Below are 18,055 nucleotides of genomic sequence, written 5' to 3' on the forward strand. Positions count from 1 at the left end.
TAGTTATGCATGTTGTTCTGTTTTGCTACAAGTGCAAACAGGCTACCAGGTTTTTCAGGCTGAAAAAAACAATTATAAATCAATATCTATTTAATTTAGCTTCCCGTGGCAAATATGAGAACCTGTGTTAGTTTTATATTTAGAAAAAAGATTCAAATTTGAGCTTTATGCATACAAAGTATTGACTGTTCCATAAATCAATGACAAGTACTGTATATGACAAATGTTTTGAGACTTGCTGATCTTAGGAAAGAGTTTAAAGTGAGGATGAAATGGCTCTTTCTGAAATAGTCACCCTGAAAATGGATTACATCTGTAATGCCATTAGGTATTTCCTTTCTATTTATCAGAAAGCTTGGTTTGTTTTTGCTTTAAAAATGACCATTTACTTCATGTAATGTCTGCCAATTACAGAGTGAATGGTATGCCAAGCACAGGAAGGGAAATTTGGACTTTTTTCATCAGTCTCCTCCGTAGCCTCTGACCCATTTTATAACCATTACATTAAGAACATTCAGAAAAACATAAATACATCCTCTGCATAAATGAATATAAAAATCCAAACATTAATCAGTCACTATACTGTACATAGACAAACATTCTAAGATCTTGATAACAGTTGTTTTAAAGATGCAGCAAGAAAATGATTATGAAATATCTTTGATGAAATAGATGAAGAATCCTGCTCTAATGATTTTTACAGGAATTTAAACTTACAATTTTTCAATTAGCTCAGCTGCATGCTTTCCTTTTTAACCACAGCAACAATTGTTTTGTTAAATCATTTTGTTTTTTTAATATGTTTTAATGGATTTTGCAGCCGAGAGAAAAATCATCCAGTATTTCAGCTTGGACTTCAGAGGCGATATTCAGGAAGTGAACTTTGACCAGGCCCAAGTTCGCAAGCTGTTTTATGGCAGCTTCCACAAGGTCAGTGCTGAACTGGACCAGCCGATGACATACTATAGTTGAAGTCATATTAACATGGAAGGGAACCTGTCAGAAATGGATAATGAGGTAACTTCCTTGGTCATCAGAACCAGATGAGGATCAAACCCTGGACATTGAAACAGAAAGGTCCATGTTCAAACCATCTAAGCCACCCAAGCCCCTTACACTTTACCCCTCACTACTGTCTGTCTTAAGCATGACAGAAGATATTTTTCTTACTGTGGCCCAAGATGACTTGGTCAACGGTAGCGCCTAGTATCTTTGAGGTATCACACATTTCTGGGCTCGCCGGCTTTGGTGTAGGATTTCCAATCCATTGCCACCACGATTCCTGTGTCTGAAAGAGAGACATGCAGTATGTTAATTTTTCATTTCAATAATTTTTGCCTGCAAATACCAAAGCTGTTCTGCACTGCCATTTAGTGACAGCACTGATTGTTGCTACCTCATTTTCCAGGTTCACCTGGCTGTGAGTCCATTCAGTGTCAGCCTGTATATTGATTGCCAACCTGTCGCTGAGAGCCCAGCTAACTCTCTGGGCACAATACCCACCAATGGCTTTGAGATGCTGGGCAAACTGGTAAAGAGCAGAGGACCACACAGTGGATCTGCGCCGGTAAGTTACTTGATGAATCAAGAACATTGAATCCATAGGATACCCCAATTTCCACAAGACTGCGTGAATAAAAGTTCTACGGTTGATGTTGAGGAATCATTATTTTCTGTTTTCAAGACGGATTCTTATTTTTACTGCGCTGTGATTTAAAAAACACAAAAACATTTTAATATGGACAGAGATTTTAAAAAATAATACAACAACAAGAGAAGTTTCATTCATGTCGAGTATTATTTTTTTGGTAGTTATTCACTATTATCTGAAAAATAAATTTGTTCAACGCTGACATTCCTTGCCATGTTGTATGACTCACTTGTGACTGCGGTACAAGTAACAACGAAAAGTGTTTTGCCTTCAATTTAGACAAAGGTGGGAAGCCTTTTCTACAATGAAATCAGCTGCCATTCCATTTAGGAACTCTTTTCCTTGTACTTTACTTATATGCAAAGAATCAAGTGCATCAAGTAACCAAGGCGGCACTGTGGCGCAGTAGTTAGCATTGCTGCCTCATAGGATTGGGGCCCTGGGTTCAGTTCTGGCCCTGGGGTGCTACAGTAGCTGTGTGGAGTTGATTTGTTCTCCACGTGTTTGTAAAGGTTTCCTGCCGGTACTCCAGTGTCCTCCCACAGTCCAAGTGCATACTGGGAGGTTAATTGGCTTCTGGGAAAACTGGCCCGGTGTGAGTGAGTGTGTGTCTGTGTGTGCCCTGCATTGTGCCTGTTGATTTCCTGGATCGGCTCTGACTCCCCTGCAACCCTGGATCGGATGAAGCAGTGAGTAAATGGATGGATGGATTAAGTAACCATTCAAGCTATCGATAGTGAAATGTGTGGAAGTATTGATTAACAACATGTAATAACTAAAACATCCACAGTAAGTTGCTGATTGTGCAATATTCATAGTTTCAGACACTGTGGATCATTTTATAGTAACTTTTATAGTGACTCTCCCTCACTGTATGTAATCATATCAACAAAACCAAGGTAATAAATCAGACAATATCTACAGTAACAGTCCAAATATAAAATGTAATCTAACAATGTGTTTATTATATAAAGCCCTAATTATGTTTATATAGTTGGGATTTCTAATAACTCAGCTGTGATTTGCTTCTTACAGTTTCAGCTGCAGACTTTTGAGATCATCTGTAACACCTCCTGGGCATCTGAGGATACCTGCTGTGATATCCCAGCTAAGGTGAGTGTTTCATTGTGAAGCTCTCTGTTCCTTTCCAAGTGGCACGAATATACAGCACTTATATACAGCATACAGCCCTGAATATCCCCCTGGCAGAACTCTGTCCATCTACATTCCTGCAGGGCTATACATTCTTCTGACCTTTGCTTCCTCTAAAAATTCAATTAACTGGTCTAATTAAATGATTAACTGAAATACTGTAACACTTCTACTGAGTACTGGAAATTTTAGTTGCCTACTCTATTATGAATCCTGTGTGTCATTCGGGTCAAGCTTTTAAAAGATCATAAAATATTGAACATGTCAAACTGGGCTAAAAAGACAATAGGAACTAGTAAAGCTTTATTCCACCCTGGAAAGTAAATAGGAGAAACACAACGTTTCAGCTTTTAAGCCTGTTTCAAGAGTCAACAGGCTCAACAGCTGAAATGTTTTTCCATCATTTTAATTCTCGTGTGGAAATGTGAAATAAACATGTATGCAGCCAGCCCATGCTGACACAGATCCCTATTCAAACCTCTTCTAAAAGCCCATGAAGTTTAGTGTTTTGGGAGATCACATCAAAATGCTACAAGCTTCAAGCCTATTCACTTATTTTATTTACCTTTCTGCCTAGAGACTGCTGAAGGTCAGGCTGAGGAACAATAATACAGGGCCTGTAGTATTTTGAGAATCTTATAAACAGCACAGAAGCACAGGTAGCCCTGAAAGAGAAGAAACTGAATTGAAATTTATCCTGGGCACTGAGATTGCACCCCTACTCAATAAAACAGTACTCCGGGATCTTTAGAACCAAAAGCAAGCAGGAGTCTCATATCTCACCTCCTACATCACTGTGTCTCTAGTAACCCCTTCAATTTTCAATCCAAACAGGAGGGCGCCACCCACTGGTGGCCACATCCCACACAAGCCTGATTGAGTGCTGACCAAGTTGCATTGTTTCGTGAAGCTCTACTCTAATACATATTTTGTCTTTGCAGAGGGATGAGGAGGGCTGCCCACCACCTGCCTATGCTTGTACCTGCACCTCCAATATCCCAGGATCCCCTGGGCCTCCAGGTCCACCAGTCAGTGTTTTCTAAATCCTGTGCTTTATTAGTCCAGTGCTGTAAATAAACTCACCTGCTAGTCCCAGATTTTGAGGATTATAAGAGATATTTTAAATTATTATTAACCTGGTGGTGTTATTATTAAGTGTTTTTGAAGCATGGGCCTACCTAAAAAGAAAAGCAACAATATATGTTTAACATATATTGTAGTGTTTTACAGCTCTGTTCTAAATATGTTTAGAATATAGTGCTCAATAGTGGTTTATGTTAATTGTTTTTCTCAGGGCAAACCTGGGCCCAGGGGTGAGAGAGGTGAGAAAGGCGAACAGGGGCTGAAGGTCAGTTCTCTTTAGGGCTCCAACACTTTGTCCAGTCTTGTAGATTCACTGTACACTGGAAAAGTTGAAAATGAGACTACCTGACTAGCAAAATGAAGCCTGGTGTTCCTTCATCCTGCATCCACTGTTTTTTTTATATGGCTACAAAACTAAAAGTACTGAAGTACAAACTTCCTTTTGCTTGCACCTCAGGTAATTATTTTAATTTTGTGCTTTATAGTTGAAACAATTACTTTGTATATGAACATCTGCATAGCTAATAGCTTTAATGTCACCTTCAAAATGTGGAATTATTCATGAAACTTAGCATATGGCTATTATTATTTGTGCTTTAAATAAAAAATGTGTTGGCGTTTTTGTGGATTAAAAAATACACCTAAGCTACATGTTACTAATTGGTAGAACTCCCCTGGTCTGGTCTTTGAGATCGAGAGTCCGTTGGTAGATCTCCTTATATCATCATCAGTGTAATACCTGAGCAGAAAAAATTCAATTGGTCCAACCCAGTCCCAGGGTCTCGTGCTGTTGATGATTTACAGAGATTCATTGGGCAGTCCCCCAGCTGCTTGAGATCTGCTAGACTGATGAGCTGCTCACAACCAAAAATGCCAACAGGGCTTAATTGTTTAATTAGCTGCTTAATCTCCACTTGTTTTCCCTTTCCTGTGCTCTTACACTGTGGCCTTTCTCCCAGGGAGAGGCAGGACCTCCAGGGAAGTTGGGATCAAGGGGGACAAGCGGCCCCCTGGGGGCCCGGGGACCCAGGGGGATGACGGTTCGAGGAAGAGCGGTAGGCACCCTAATCCAATTAATCAATTAACGGGGCTGATGGCCTTTTTTCGTTTACCCGGAATCTTGGCTTTAAGACTCCTCTATCAGATGCATGTAGAGTCTTTCCTTCTGCATTTTGTTGCTTCTAAGGTCTAGGATTTCTGTAGGATTTCAGACCAAATGTTCATTTCCTGCACTGAGGTTTTTATTTTATTTTTATGAGCCACAATAGCTGCAGTATCTATATTAGAAGCACAAATCCTGACTACATCCTGGATCAGAGTGTTTTTCATCCCCCGTTTTGCTTTGGATATGATTAGTGATCAAAATAATAAAAAAAATGGAAAATCCATAAATACCCAAACATCAAATGCCTCCAAAGTGCCATATTATGAAGTAAAGTAGATACCTCATGAGACTTATTTGTAATAGATAATTGAGAGACAGCACAGAAGGTATTGTGTTATCTTTGAAGATTCAACAGGTTTATACGCAAATAATCACACACCTTTGCCATGAGCCAGTTAGTAGGGGAAATACAGGCCCCAAATATTAGTGAATGTGAGGCTATTGCCTGTCTAATGTATCAAGGTAAGGAGACAAGTGTTCCTCTGGCAGGTGTGATACTATATCGACAGACATCTTCATTTATTTGCATTTAAAACTGACAATAGGAAGTATTTCTTCAAGCATAGTCTTGGGGGAGTCCTGGAAAAAGATACCTGGCTACTTTTTTAGTGTAAGTTTCAGTGAACCCAAAGTGGTTGAAGCCTGGAAGTGTTATCTTCCACACTGAGCAAGTTCTGTTGCATTTGTGAAGAATTCTGTAATAATTATGCTGCTAATCAAATACCTGTCTTGTGTCTCCCAGCTGCCCACCAGAAACAGCCTCCCCAGCCCCGACACAGTCAATACAGTGTAGTATCTTACTTTCTTCCTTTTATATTTTGAAGGGACCTCCTGGTGAAAGAGGGGAAAAGGGAGACATTGGAAAGCCTGGACTCCAGGTACAGTAACATTGTCCTTTTGCTGATGGATCAGGTCAGATGTCACAGATTGCCAACAATCAGCAAAATACTTTCTTACCAAAATACCGTCAGCTGAGCGGTCTAAACTTACCAATACACTGCTTGTTCTATTCCACTAGCACTTAATATGATTTTGAGCACAGTCTCCAGGAACTTGCTCTGGCCTAAGGGAGCTGGACACATTTGGTCACTGTTTTTATTAATAGTAATCAAGAATGAATTGTTTTCATCAATTCTGTCTTTCCAAATTAACCCAGGGGGCCTTACATAAAGGGGGAGACCCAATTTGCCTACCTGTGGAGGACAGGAGTTTAACAATTAACAACAGTTTACCAACAGGAGTTGAATGAAGGGAGATCTTTAGGACGACAAGATTGTGCAAGCCCAAAGTGGAATTCAGCCATTACACTAATCTTGCACTGGGATGCAAGATCCCATGCAAAATGCCATGGGAAATTGAATGGGCAACTAGTCAGGACCAACTCTATGTTCGAGGTTTCATCCAAAGAGCAGCACCTCCTGCATCACAGTGTCCTATGACCACTCTGGGAGGATTTAGAAATTCTGACCAGGGGGAAGAGTGCCACCTACTGGTTTACCAACATCACAGACAGCAGCAAACAGTTTCCAAACCAGGGTCTGGACAAAGCAGGCTCTGCTGCAGAGGTCTAACCAGAGCAGTAATGTTGCTGTTAGATTCATTGCAATGTTTTTCTCTTTCCCCTACTCAGGGATTGCCTGGCCCTCCAGGTCCTAAAGGGAGGGAGGGGTTCGCAGGCCCTAAGGTGAGCCTTCAAACTGCTGTGACACTTCAGGAAATATTCTGTTTCCTCCTTCGCGGCATAAGATAATCAGAACAGATAACTTGAAAGATAAATAAAAGTAACTGTCACGCAATTTTTGTAATGATTATTTTAGATGGTCTGTACAACTGTTTTTCAGAATCATAACCTTCACAAGTAGAAATACTTGAAAATGTCAATGACAAGCACTGTATTTACACTTAGGCTTTGTGGAACATCTCCACTTAAATCATGTTCCATTTGCGCCTGAACACGTGTGATCGCCTGCGATTTACCTGGGTGTGGAAGTCAACATCGTTTTCATATTGGCACAGGATGATCGCATAATCACACTCATGAGCAAATGATTACACCATATGTTAGAGAGGGTCTTTGTCTTGCACTCGCTGAGCATGATTACGATTTAAATTCCACATTGTAAAAATGTCTTGATGCCTGTGGGGGATTGGAGGGGTATAGGAGACTTAACACCATGAAAACTTTCTGGTATGAAAATGAAATCAAATTCGCCTGGATTTGTCAAATTAAAACAGATCTACATAAACCCGTGCCTCAGACAAAAAAAAAATGGAACATAGAGCACATCTGGATAAAATCCTGTGATCTCTGGCACCATCAGTGTATGGGCGTTGATAGAGACAGAGTAGTGGGATGTCAGCTGCACTACTCAGAACCTGCAGGGGCAAAGCAAACCAGCTCTTTCTGGCCCAGTCTGGCAGAGTCTCACGTACGGGAGCCTTCTGTCTCTTGTGGACAAGAGGTGTTGCTCACGAGTACATCGGAACATGTTGTATGCTGGACGAAGCTGAAAGCTTGGCCTCAGCCTTCATTGTGCCTGTTTGAGGGCTTGTGACAGATGCTGTCTTTGTTATGGGGAGCTCTCTTGCTTTGTGTTGAAAAGAGGGCGAAGGAAGCGCTGCTTTCGGATTTTCCTGATGTGTGGTGTCTCTCGTGTCTCCCCAGGGAATCAGAGGGGCCGAGGGCAGTCCAGGATCCCCTGGCCCTTCTGGCCCGAGAGTAAGTACAGACACATGCTTGACAGCATGAAAGAGCACTCAGGTCTTGTCAGCTCATAGGGAAAATAATCTGATTCAGATTAAAACACCTCGCCTTTGAAGGCTGAAATGTGCTTTCCTGGACTGTACCTAGAGTTTGTTAAAAAAAAAAGCACAAAATGTGGCACAGGCAAAAACAAATGACAAAACTGGTAAGGTATTTCCATGCGTCAAAGCTCTCATTTACATTAAACTAGTTGTGCCTGAGTTGTCTGCACAGGTCAAGCAAACAGGCAAAATAATGATCAAGGAAATTTATTTAGGTCAAGTTTCTGATCAGTTAAATACCTCTACATCTCATTTGCAGGTAACAAATTCCAGTCCTAAAAACGCAGAAGAAAACGTGCTTTTCCAATGACTTAATAGCACAATTGTGAAGAAACCCAAGACAAAATTTTACACATAAAATTCATACACTCTGAAGCAAAGTTCGTGTGGCCTCTCACCCGCTGAGCTCTTGCTGTTGAACAGTGTTAAACTGAATTCAAGATGAACACTCCCCTGTCCATCAATGGACAAGCGTTTCCCTGTATTCTCTCATGCCCTCAGCCCTGATGTTGGCCTCTGTGTCTGTCTAGGGATTCCAGGGCATGCCAGGTATCCCAGGTGTAGTGGGAGAGAGGGGCCACCCAGGGCAGGTGGGGCCCACGGTAAGCACTGGACCGCACAACTGGGACACTTCCATCCTGGGCCCAAGATGTGATACAGGTCAGACCAGAGCCACACTGGCTCATCGGGCCAGAGTTCACCCTGGTCACCACTGGGCGGGGCTCTAGTGCTGCACAGGGATGAAGCCCCTCCAGCAATGCTGGTACTCATTTATACAGCTGGGCAGACTGGAGCAACTGGGCACTTTATTCAGGGGTACGGCAAATCCTTGAGATCTCTGCCCTTACCATTGGGTAAATAGAAGACTCCTCTCCCAAGAAACTGCTGTCTAATACAGTGATAGTACAGTAATTTGTAGCTGGTAGGCAAGTCAAAGTTTTGATTTAATCTGGGTCTAAGCGCCTCTTCCTGAAAAGAAGGAGGCATCAATCAGAGAGAGTGTTCTGGTAAATTACCGATGAAGCTGACTCCTCTGGGTCATTTAAGAAAGGATTTTACAAAAGATACTTCAATCAAACAGCAGCTAGAAACCAGTTTAGGAGCATGGGCCAAATTGCCTTTATGTGTTTTTAAGCCTCCCCATGCTCTTAGATCCTGGGACAAGAGAAAAACAGCAAAGGGCCCATGAAATGCATGTGTTTTACTTTCACAGGGGCTTTCTGGTCACAAGGGAGAGAAGGGAGAGAAGGTGAGTTGTTCTTTCTCCTTTCAGCTGCAAAAAGGAAGATATATGTGCAGTGAAAGGAGAAGCTTTTAAGACCCATAACATGCCTCTGCTCTGAATCTGGTGAATTAACTTTGCACCAGAATGACTGAGCTCTCTTTCCCTTTAATGTTTCAAAATCATTACTGCGCTGCTCAGTTTTCAACATTTCTTACATTGAATATGTTCTAAAATTGCCATAATATTATAATGAAATATAAACTACAATTTGTAAAGGGCATTACATAATGAATCATCATCAGCCTAGCTCCTTTTACTACATGATAGAAGTACAGGCCAGTACTGGAATGGGAGACCTCTGAGAGAAATTCAATGAAAAAAAAAATGTTTTTTTTTACAGTAGAGAGGAAAAACTCATGCTTGTGAAATATATTGTAACATCCATCCATTTTCTAACCACTTTATCCAATAAAGGGTCACAGAGGATCCAGAGCCTATTCTGGCCAGTAACAGGCACAAGGCAGGGTACACCCTGGATGGGACACCAGTCCATCACAAGGCACACACTCACACCAGGGGCAATTCGAACAAACTCCACACAGAGAGCACCGCAGAATTTAAACCCAGGGCCCCATAGCTGCAGGGCAGCATTACCAACCACTTTGCCACCATGCTGCCCTACAAAATTGCACAATAAGACAGTGTCACTATTAAATTATCAGTCAGACACACTCAATCCACTATACTGATGACCCTCACCTCAAAGATGACCATTTATATCCTGCTTGCTTTGTGTTGCAGGGGGAGCCACAGTCCTTAGCCACCGTTTACCAGCTTGTTACTGAAGCCTGCGAGCAACTGGTACACAGTAAGTTAACTTAGGCAATATCGGCCAATATTTTTTAATCCACCTACCAAATGGTCCAGATAGGCCAAGTGGCCTCCTCTCCTTTTGTAACGGTTCTTACATATACCCTACGCAATGTTTTTATACTGTACAAGTTAACCAAAGAACACCTTCACCTTCCTTGAAAGAGAAAACTAATGCTGGAGTTCAGCACCAGCCCGACAGCCCTCTGTGGCAGGCAGGCAGGCAGAAATGAAGACCATAGTGATTGGCCCACCTCTCCACAGGAGGCTCATGAGGTCTGGGCACTTACACAAATTTAGGAGTGGAAGTAGGGGGCATGTACATTATTGATCACTCCTGAGCTGTCAGAGCCAACGAACTGATCATGTTACAGATTCACCGATTTACTGGTAGGGTCCAAGAAGGTGCCCGATCGCCGTCTTCAGATCAATCAATTTCTAGCAATCAATCACGCACAATAGGCCTGATAGCCTCCATGTTGTTGTAACCTTTCTTCTGGTACACGAAGCCAAGATTACTCATAGCTGGCTGAGAAGGAACACGTGGCTTGCGCGAGCCGACAGCGGAGGCTCGGGCGTATGGAGATGGCCTCCATTTCGGGTTTGTGTCACAGCTCTGCTGCAAGAAAGGTGGTGTTTCTCTGCAGATGAGGTGCTGAAGCTGGACTCGTTCCTCAACGAGATGAGCCAGAAGCCTGTCCCCGTGGAAGAGCCAGTGGGGCCACCAGGAGAACCGGGGATCCCCGGACCTCAGGGAGCCCCAGGGCCCAGGGGTAGGCCAGGCCGGCCAGGAACCACTGGAGATCCTGGAAAATCAGGTTATCCGGGGGAACAAGGTGAGGCAAGGTCTACTGCAGCAGGCCTTAGGAGAATTGTCAGGACTTTCCTCTATCTTTTCTGCCCCAAATCTTTCACTGCAATGGGAGTGGAATTTGAGATTTCAAAAAAAGAATGATATCACTGGGGAACTGATGGGGAAAATCCGGATTCTGAAATCTGAGACCCCACCTTCAGGAAACAGGGCAAGAGAAGCTGGATTCACATGCAAAAGTCTTGCGGTGTCAGGTAATGGAGAGAAAGCTCAGTCAATTCAGTCAGTGCACTGAAGGTACAGTATGTTACGCTAAATTGAAGCAATGGAAATTAGGTGATTTGACCTTCTGAAACTTTGTGAATGCCCCTCCAGAGGTGTTTTAACCCCGTTTGTTGATCTGTGCTCATCTTGCCTTGCGTAGGAAGGTCGGGGCAGCCAGGGGAGAAGGGCAGTGTGGGAGACAGCGTGAAGGGCCCACACGGACCCAGGGGACTCCCAGGTAACATCAGCAGCTGTGCACAGAGCACATAAACACTGTTCCCCAGTAAAGCAGTATTACAGCACTCACTGTGACAGCATACAGGCTCCTACACAGTTCACCTCATTTTGAAACAAGACAATAAAATCTATGGAAAAACCCCATGAAGAAACTTGATAGTATAACTCATACTATAAATATTGTCTACATTGTAGTTCTATTACAAAAAAAGCACAAAATTAAAGAAATTAAATTTATATATAAATATTTGTGCTGTAAACCTTTATGGAGATCTGAAATTCCTGTATTTTTGAACATTGGACGAAGTCAAGCTGTTGATTTGGTTCCAGTTATCCGACACTCCCCTCAGGGAAAAAAGGGAGGATTTAATCGGCTGAAAACAGACACTGCGTGTCTAGTAATCGCCTTCTAAAACACAACACAACTGAACTCGTCCTATACTCTATACAGGAGCCTTTAACAGACAAGACATTTTAGACAGTATAAAGATATCAGATTGTAAAGCCTGTGGAAGATGTGAAATATGAATAAATAATGGAACAGGTAAAGGTTTATTCCATGCTGAAAGGAAAAGAAAGGAGACCAAGTCTTGGCCAAAATATCATCTCTCTTTGCTTATGCAGTTCCCTACTCAAACTTAATATACAAGTATCAGAGGTTTCTTACTGACATCCTCCTCACAATCCACTTACCAGACTGTGGAAATCCACTTCTGGTCTAGAAATAAAGGAAAGCGAGTTCACAAGATAGGAGTTATACAAACATGACAGATTTTAAACCATGATTATCACATCCTTAAAACACACAATATGACAGTATCATGATATCACCATTTATCATGATTTTACCATACAGTATTAGTGCTAAGGGGAAGATGTCCTTGAATTCTTGATGTTGTGGAAAAGAGGTTTATGCCCCATTTGCTTTTATCCCACGGATTACCCCCTTCTGCCATTAAGACTTCACCACATTCTACTTTTCCCTCGTGTATGTATTAGAAGACTGATATTGGTAAAGGGACCTCCCCTGTCCTCAAGTCTGAGCTCTTTTGCGTTTGCGTAGGTCCCCCGGGGGAGTCGAAACCTGGAGCACCAGGACCCAGGGGAGACCCCGGCCAGCCGGGGAAACCTGGTCTCTTGGGGGCCACAGGGCCTGTTGGGGAACCTGGCCCACCAGGGCTGTGTGACAACACGGGCTGTCAAAGGAGAGATCCTAGAGGTGAGACCCACTGGGGGGAGCAAGATTTTTCATGGACCTGGGTGTCTATGCAGGTGAAAAAATGTAACTGTATTAGGAGGACGCTTGTCCACACAACCCTACTCAGTCTGTTGGATTAATAAATCTGCCCTGCATTGCCCAACCATACATATTGGTCAGGAGTACACGGATTGTGACTAAACATCAACAGGAATGAGGTCTGTCTATAATACAAGTAACAGACTGAAAGGGAATATGAATCAAGGGCCCACACACCTAAAATACCATTCTTTTGGTTTTACACTTCTCACACTCAGCATAGAGGGACCATACAGTACATGCACAGTACTAAAGGGGCATATTTAACATACACCTCAAAACAAAAATGAACACTTGAAACTCCAGCTTGTCTGGATTGCACATTACAAATGCCTCCAGAAACACTAAATTCACAGCTTACCTTTGGTCAAGACCATCTTTGCACAAAACAAACAAAAATGAAGACCATTTTCTACAAGATGACCATCTCTCTGAGGGGAAGTCACTTGGGTTTTTATACTCAAGTGTTGCTTTCGCTGCATCAGCTGCTAATTGTAAAGCACCTGAGAGGAAAGAGTGAGTTAATTCGTGATCATTGAAAATGTGCAATATTCCATTAGTGCAGTCGATTGAGGCAAAATCGATTTCATGAAGGACCTGTCAAAGCCAGGCCTTGTTCCAGTTCAGGTGCAGAGGCTGCTGCAGGGAACTCAGCTGATGACCACTTGACAATCACAGACACAAACCTGTTGGTCCTTATAAGAGAAAAAATAAAGCAATCAAAGTATTAATGCTAATTTGAGAATCATATCATCCGTCAGTGTTCAGGCTGGTTTCCCTGGTAAGCGTCATGGTGAGGTTAATAGTTAAATGTTGGATCCCTGCCTGTAACTGGCCGATTACCAGTCTTCAAATAACTCATTATTTGTTGGATATTTTGTCACTTTCATTCACACATAAAGCACCTTTGCACAGATTTGATTGTCTCTTCTGTTTCCAGGACAAGAATACTTCATGTTCCAGCCTTGAACCTGGACAGACTGCACTTCCCAAAGACTTTTCTGTTGGGTTAAAAAGCCCTATGACAGGCAGAAACATAAAAGATTTCATTTGAACTGCAACACAGTCATTAATGCCAGATGAACTATGAAACAGTGTGTGTTGATGACTGTACAATATGGTGTACAACGCCTTCATCCTTTTCAATGCTGGTGGCAAGATCTTTATTGTGCACACTGATACATATGCCAGTAGGACAAAAGTAACATTTATGCACAGTTACAAATAAGACTCTGCAATTGCTACTTAAAGCTCAAAGTTTGGTTCTCCAATCCAAAATTTGCTCTGCTTTTCTAGCTGTAAATTCTCAATAATATTTAAACTATATTTGTTTGTGACACTCTTGCTTGAGTGTCAGAATTTTAAGAAAAGTGGAGGGAAAACTTTTCCTATGATGCACAACCGACTTTTCCAATTACCCAACATATTTCCAAAATGATTAAAAAGTTATCACAAGTTCTTTTCTTGTGTAACATTAACATCTGAAATCCTCTGGTTTCATTTCAAAATTGGTAGTATAAGCATACTGTACCTAGAATGATCTTACAGTAGATTGCACCATTGCACATTTCAAAAGTCCCTAAGTACCTGGCATCTTACCCAGTCATAAAAATGCTGGTATTTTAAATAGCATGCTCTATTCATCAATAGCCATGTATCCTGAGGAAAAGGATGCAAATCAGGACGGGTCTCAGCCTGGGCAGGACAGCGGTCCATCACTGGACAATGGATAATTTAGACTAGCCAATCAAACCTAGGTAGCATTTTTTGGAAGTTGGAATATACATGGCAAAAACCTCAGAGGTTAACATGTGGACACCATTTGACCTCCACACCCAAGGGTGTCAAACCCAGGAGCCATGAGGAAGGAGCAACACATTCTGATCCACAACATGGTCCTGTTGCCCATTAAATCAGCTTTTCACCTACCTTCAAATATCTGGGTGGAAGGAAGAAGAAAGGTGTCCAGTCTGATCCTAGCCTTAATTAAACAAATGCGATTTACAGTAAGTCTATCCAGCTGAGCTCATCTAATTATCTGCACAATTTTTAATTTGTATAAAAAATCTGTACAGCAAGCAGTTATAATGCACTTTCTTGCCAGTGTTGCTAATTGATATCATCCATCAGTAGGAAGTCTGACTGATCTACAGTATCTGTAGTATAAATCACTCGAGTGCCTCTAATTCTACAATTACATTTTAGGTTCCAACTGTTAAAAAGCATACAAATGTATGATATAACCTACTGTAACTCCCATTTACAGTCTTCATTAGTTGAAAAGAAAATAAGGCTCTTCATGATATATCCTATTGTTCTATTTTTTAGTTTAAAAATCACAACAGCGGACATATTTCACAGCAAACCTAAAAAAGTTGCCCAAACCATATAACTAAGAAAAACATCTCACTCAGTATTTTAGCAATTTGCGCTCCCTGTAACTGTGCAAGTGCTTCCAATGTAGACAGTGATTAAATGATTGACTTGCAGGCATATTAATCAAAACAGGTATTTATTTCTGATAAAAGCACAAATAGAATTAGAGAGAACAAAATGAAATAAAAGTATATTTCATCACCCCTGGGCATAAGAGAATCCAGCACACAATTCTTTTAAAAATCTAAATCAGATACTATTTGTACACTAAAGTTTACTGTGTATAAAATGGAGTTGTATTGGGGTTAAATAATTCTCAGTACTTTTTAATCATTTATAGCTTTTTTGGCCTTTAAATCAATTTTCAAATTGTAGTCAAAATGAAAAAACAACAACTAAACAGTAGATGTATTTTAATACTTTTTTTCTTTAACACATAATGTTTTGAAAGTATATTTATTTGAAATAATATTCATAATGATATCCTTATAAGACAGCAATCTTGTTTTCATGGGATTCCCTAAATGCAATTTCTACCATACCTGAAGTCTTAAAAAAGATTGTTATTTTTAAGCACTGAAAATATTTGCTCACATTTTATGTTTAGATTATTTTTGTATGTGTTGTGAATATATCTTATGCTAAAGATACTTTGTATAAAAACAATGTAGTGTATGCTAGTCTTTGTTTAACCCAAATTAGAGTAAATGAAATCTAAAGATGTTACTCAAAGCAATATTTTTGTATTTCCTGTTGTATCGTGATAATTGTATCGCTAAATTTGTCTTGAATTATCTTTTACCTTATAATTATACTAAATTTGTACCTTTTACACATTTCTTAAAAATACAAAAAGGATAGTTATCTGCTGTATGTGAAAGAAAAGCCAACAGCAGTAACAGTCGTGTAATTTTACAGTACAATGCTTTCTGGATGTTTTAGTAGGAGTTCTTCAGGACTTCCTTCATCGTTCTCCGAAATCGACTACAGCTCTTCCACTCTTTATGCACACTAACCTCATGATGCTCAAATCTCTGTTCCCAGGTTTCTGCTAGTCCCCACTGATATTCTTGTAATAAAGAAGAAACAAGCCTGTGAAGTCTTAGCGGTATAGTAAGATTGGACAACAGGCACAAACTGAAGCAACAGCCTAGCAAACAGATTAATTCAGAAATTAAATAAGGGCAAATGTATACAAAGAGGTTTGTTAAAACAATCACCCGATGGTGATGATGGTGCTTTATATGATGACTCATGCAAAGTAAAACCTCTTTTGGAGCTGGAGAATATCCTCCACAGCAAGAGGTTCTCACAGCAAAAGCAGTCCTTGAAAAGACTAATTCCAAATTCACAAAACCATGTAATCTGAATAGTGTAAGTAAACAAAATATAATAAAAAAAATTATGAAATTAAAAGGCATGGACTTAAAAAAACAGTTCAAGGTAGACTTTAACTACATGTACAGTATCTGATTATGTTGTATCCGTTTCACTTACGTCTCCAATGAGGTCCAGGTGACACTGGTCAAGAGTCTGAGATGTCCAGCAGTTACACTGATGATGCTCTGTGCTTGTATGTGTCAGAGCACAACTTCTTACTGGTAGCATAACAATACCGTACTCTGCATCCTGGTCAACACATTAGTTAGTGAAAACCCGACGCTGGCAATTTAACATTGTCTGAACACTATGATAGTGAGTTACTGAACAGCTGGTATTGATGAAGGTGGATTACTATAATTAAGATGTTATAATTGAAATCATGGAGCATCTTTATCCTGCTGTTTAATTTACTTTGATTATTGACTGATAAGCTAGAATACTAACTACTGTATTACGAAAGTGTTGTGAAGATATTTAAAGAAGAAATGGAATAAAAACTATACCTGAAACAAAGTTTTGTGTCATTTTTATCAATTTATGAGATATTTCTGCTGAACAACGGGGGGGTATACCAATAGGAACGTGCGAAGCTTGCTGATATTGGTAACATGAAATGTGTGGAAAAGCTGAAGAATTCAGAAGAAATTACAGTAAAATTATTTGATTTATGCATATCCAGAGACCTATGCATAAGTGACTTCAGTCCAACTAAAACGTAAATTTCCCCAATGTTATGCGAAAGTCCATTTATTTTTTTACTTTGTACCATAACCTGCAAGATGACATTTCATGTTTTCTATTCCATTCCAATATATTCTAAAAGTTCTGTACCGTGGAAGCAGTGGCCAAGTGTTAGACAAAAAGTCCCATAAGCAGGTGTAAATCTCATCTACAGCATGTTTGTGAAGGTCTTTGGTGTGCTGTCAGTACTAGACTATATCATTCCGAAATCAGAACAGTATGCCTTACCACAATTATAAAAGTGTCAATCTAAATGGAATACTCTTCCTTTTTACAGATTACTGCGATTACTGAAACTAATACAGAGCAAAAGGAGGGGTGAGATTGATAACTCATTGAGGTTGTTTGGGTTCTGGGTTTGTAATTCAGAATTACCCAATTATGAAGATGACATTCATACCCATGACATGATTGAAAGATGATGAAGGCTTGATTGACCTTTATTGAGGATGATAACAAAACCATTTCCAGCAGCAGGGTTCAGACCTTCACAGACCTGGGTATACTGGAATTTAAATCTAAATGCCTTAACCACTCAGCCATCTTGGTACTATACAGATGACTATTATTCATGGAACTATCATGATGGTGTGATCATGCATGCTTTTAGCCTTCTTTCATTCCAATTCACTACAATTTTCATGAACTCATTATTTACATTTTTGCCAAAGAAATGCAGAGATATGGTTTTAGAAATAATGATCAAAGCGATGTAAATGATGTTATAAATGTATTGCACCCTGTACTAATGAAATGTTACACAATGCAGTCTAAGATATTCCCAATGTCATTCAGTAGATACATAGAATCACCAGAAAGTGCCTCAACATCACAAGGCCTGTATAACCATAAGCAGCGATACCATTGCAGAGTGCAAGATGACAAGAAAAATTCCCGTCGCAACATCAAATTCACAACTGCAGCTCATCGCGCCTCCTCCTGGTGTAGGGCACCTGAGGGTGGGGGTCGGGTCCAGGAAACTTGTACTGTTGACA

At 40.6% G+C, this 18,055-nt stretch overlaps 1 protein-coding gene across 3 annotated transcripts in view; it reads left to right on the forward strand.

The window, feature by feature from the left end:
- The window catches only part of LOC102687511 (collagen alpha-1(XX) chain), a 69,435-nt gene extending 52,603 nt beyond the window's left edge, over positions 1-16,832 (forward strand). For all 3 annotated transcript variants that reach the window (XM_069179402.1, XM_069179404.1, XM_069179403.1), the window contains exons 27-42: positions 821-930; positions 1,409-1,567; positions 2,687-2,764; positions 3,745-3,831; positions 4,098-4,151; positions 4,846-4,941; positions 5,876-5,929; positions 6,682-6,735; positions 7,717-7,770; positions 8,387-8,458; positions 9,070-9,105; positions 9,883-9,949; positions 10,599-10,787; positions 11,187-11,264; positions 12,327-12,482; positions 13,501-16,832. In XM_069179402.1, coding sequence (XP_069035503.1) covers positions 821-930; positions 1,409-1,567; positions 2,687-2,764; positions 3,745-3,831; positions 4,098-4,151; positions 4,846-4,941; positions 5,876-5,929; positions 6,682-6,735; positions 7,717-7,770; positions 8,387-8,458; positions 9,070-9,105; positions 9,883-9,949; positions 10,599-10,787; positions 11,187-11,264; positions 12,327-12,482; positions 13,501-13,529 — 1,373 coding nt within the window. In that variant the 3' untranslated portion in view covers positions 13,530-16,832. The remainder of the gene's footprint in view (positions 1-820; positions 931-1,408; positions 1,568-2,686; positions 2,765-3,744; positions 3,832-4,097; positions 4,152-4,845; positions 4,942-5,875; positions 5,930-6,681; positions 6,736-7,716; positions 7,771-8,386; positions 8,459-9,069; positions 9,106-9,882; positions 9,950-10,598; positions 10,788-11,186; positions 11,265-12,326; positions 12,483-13,500) is intronic.
- The last annotated feature ends 1,223 nt before the right edge of the window (positions 16,833-18,055 follow it).

The sequence above is a fragment of the Lepisosteus oculatus genome, chromosome 16 (assembly GCF_040954835.1).
Source record: "Lepisosteus oculatus isolate fLepOcu1 chromosome 16, fLepOcu1.hap2, whole genome shotgun sequence".
In the NCBI taxonomy this organism is placed as follows: Eukaryota; Metazoa; Chordata; class Actinopteri; order Semionotiformes; family Lepisosteidae; genus Lepisosteus; species Lepisosteus oculatus.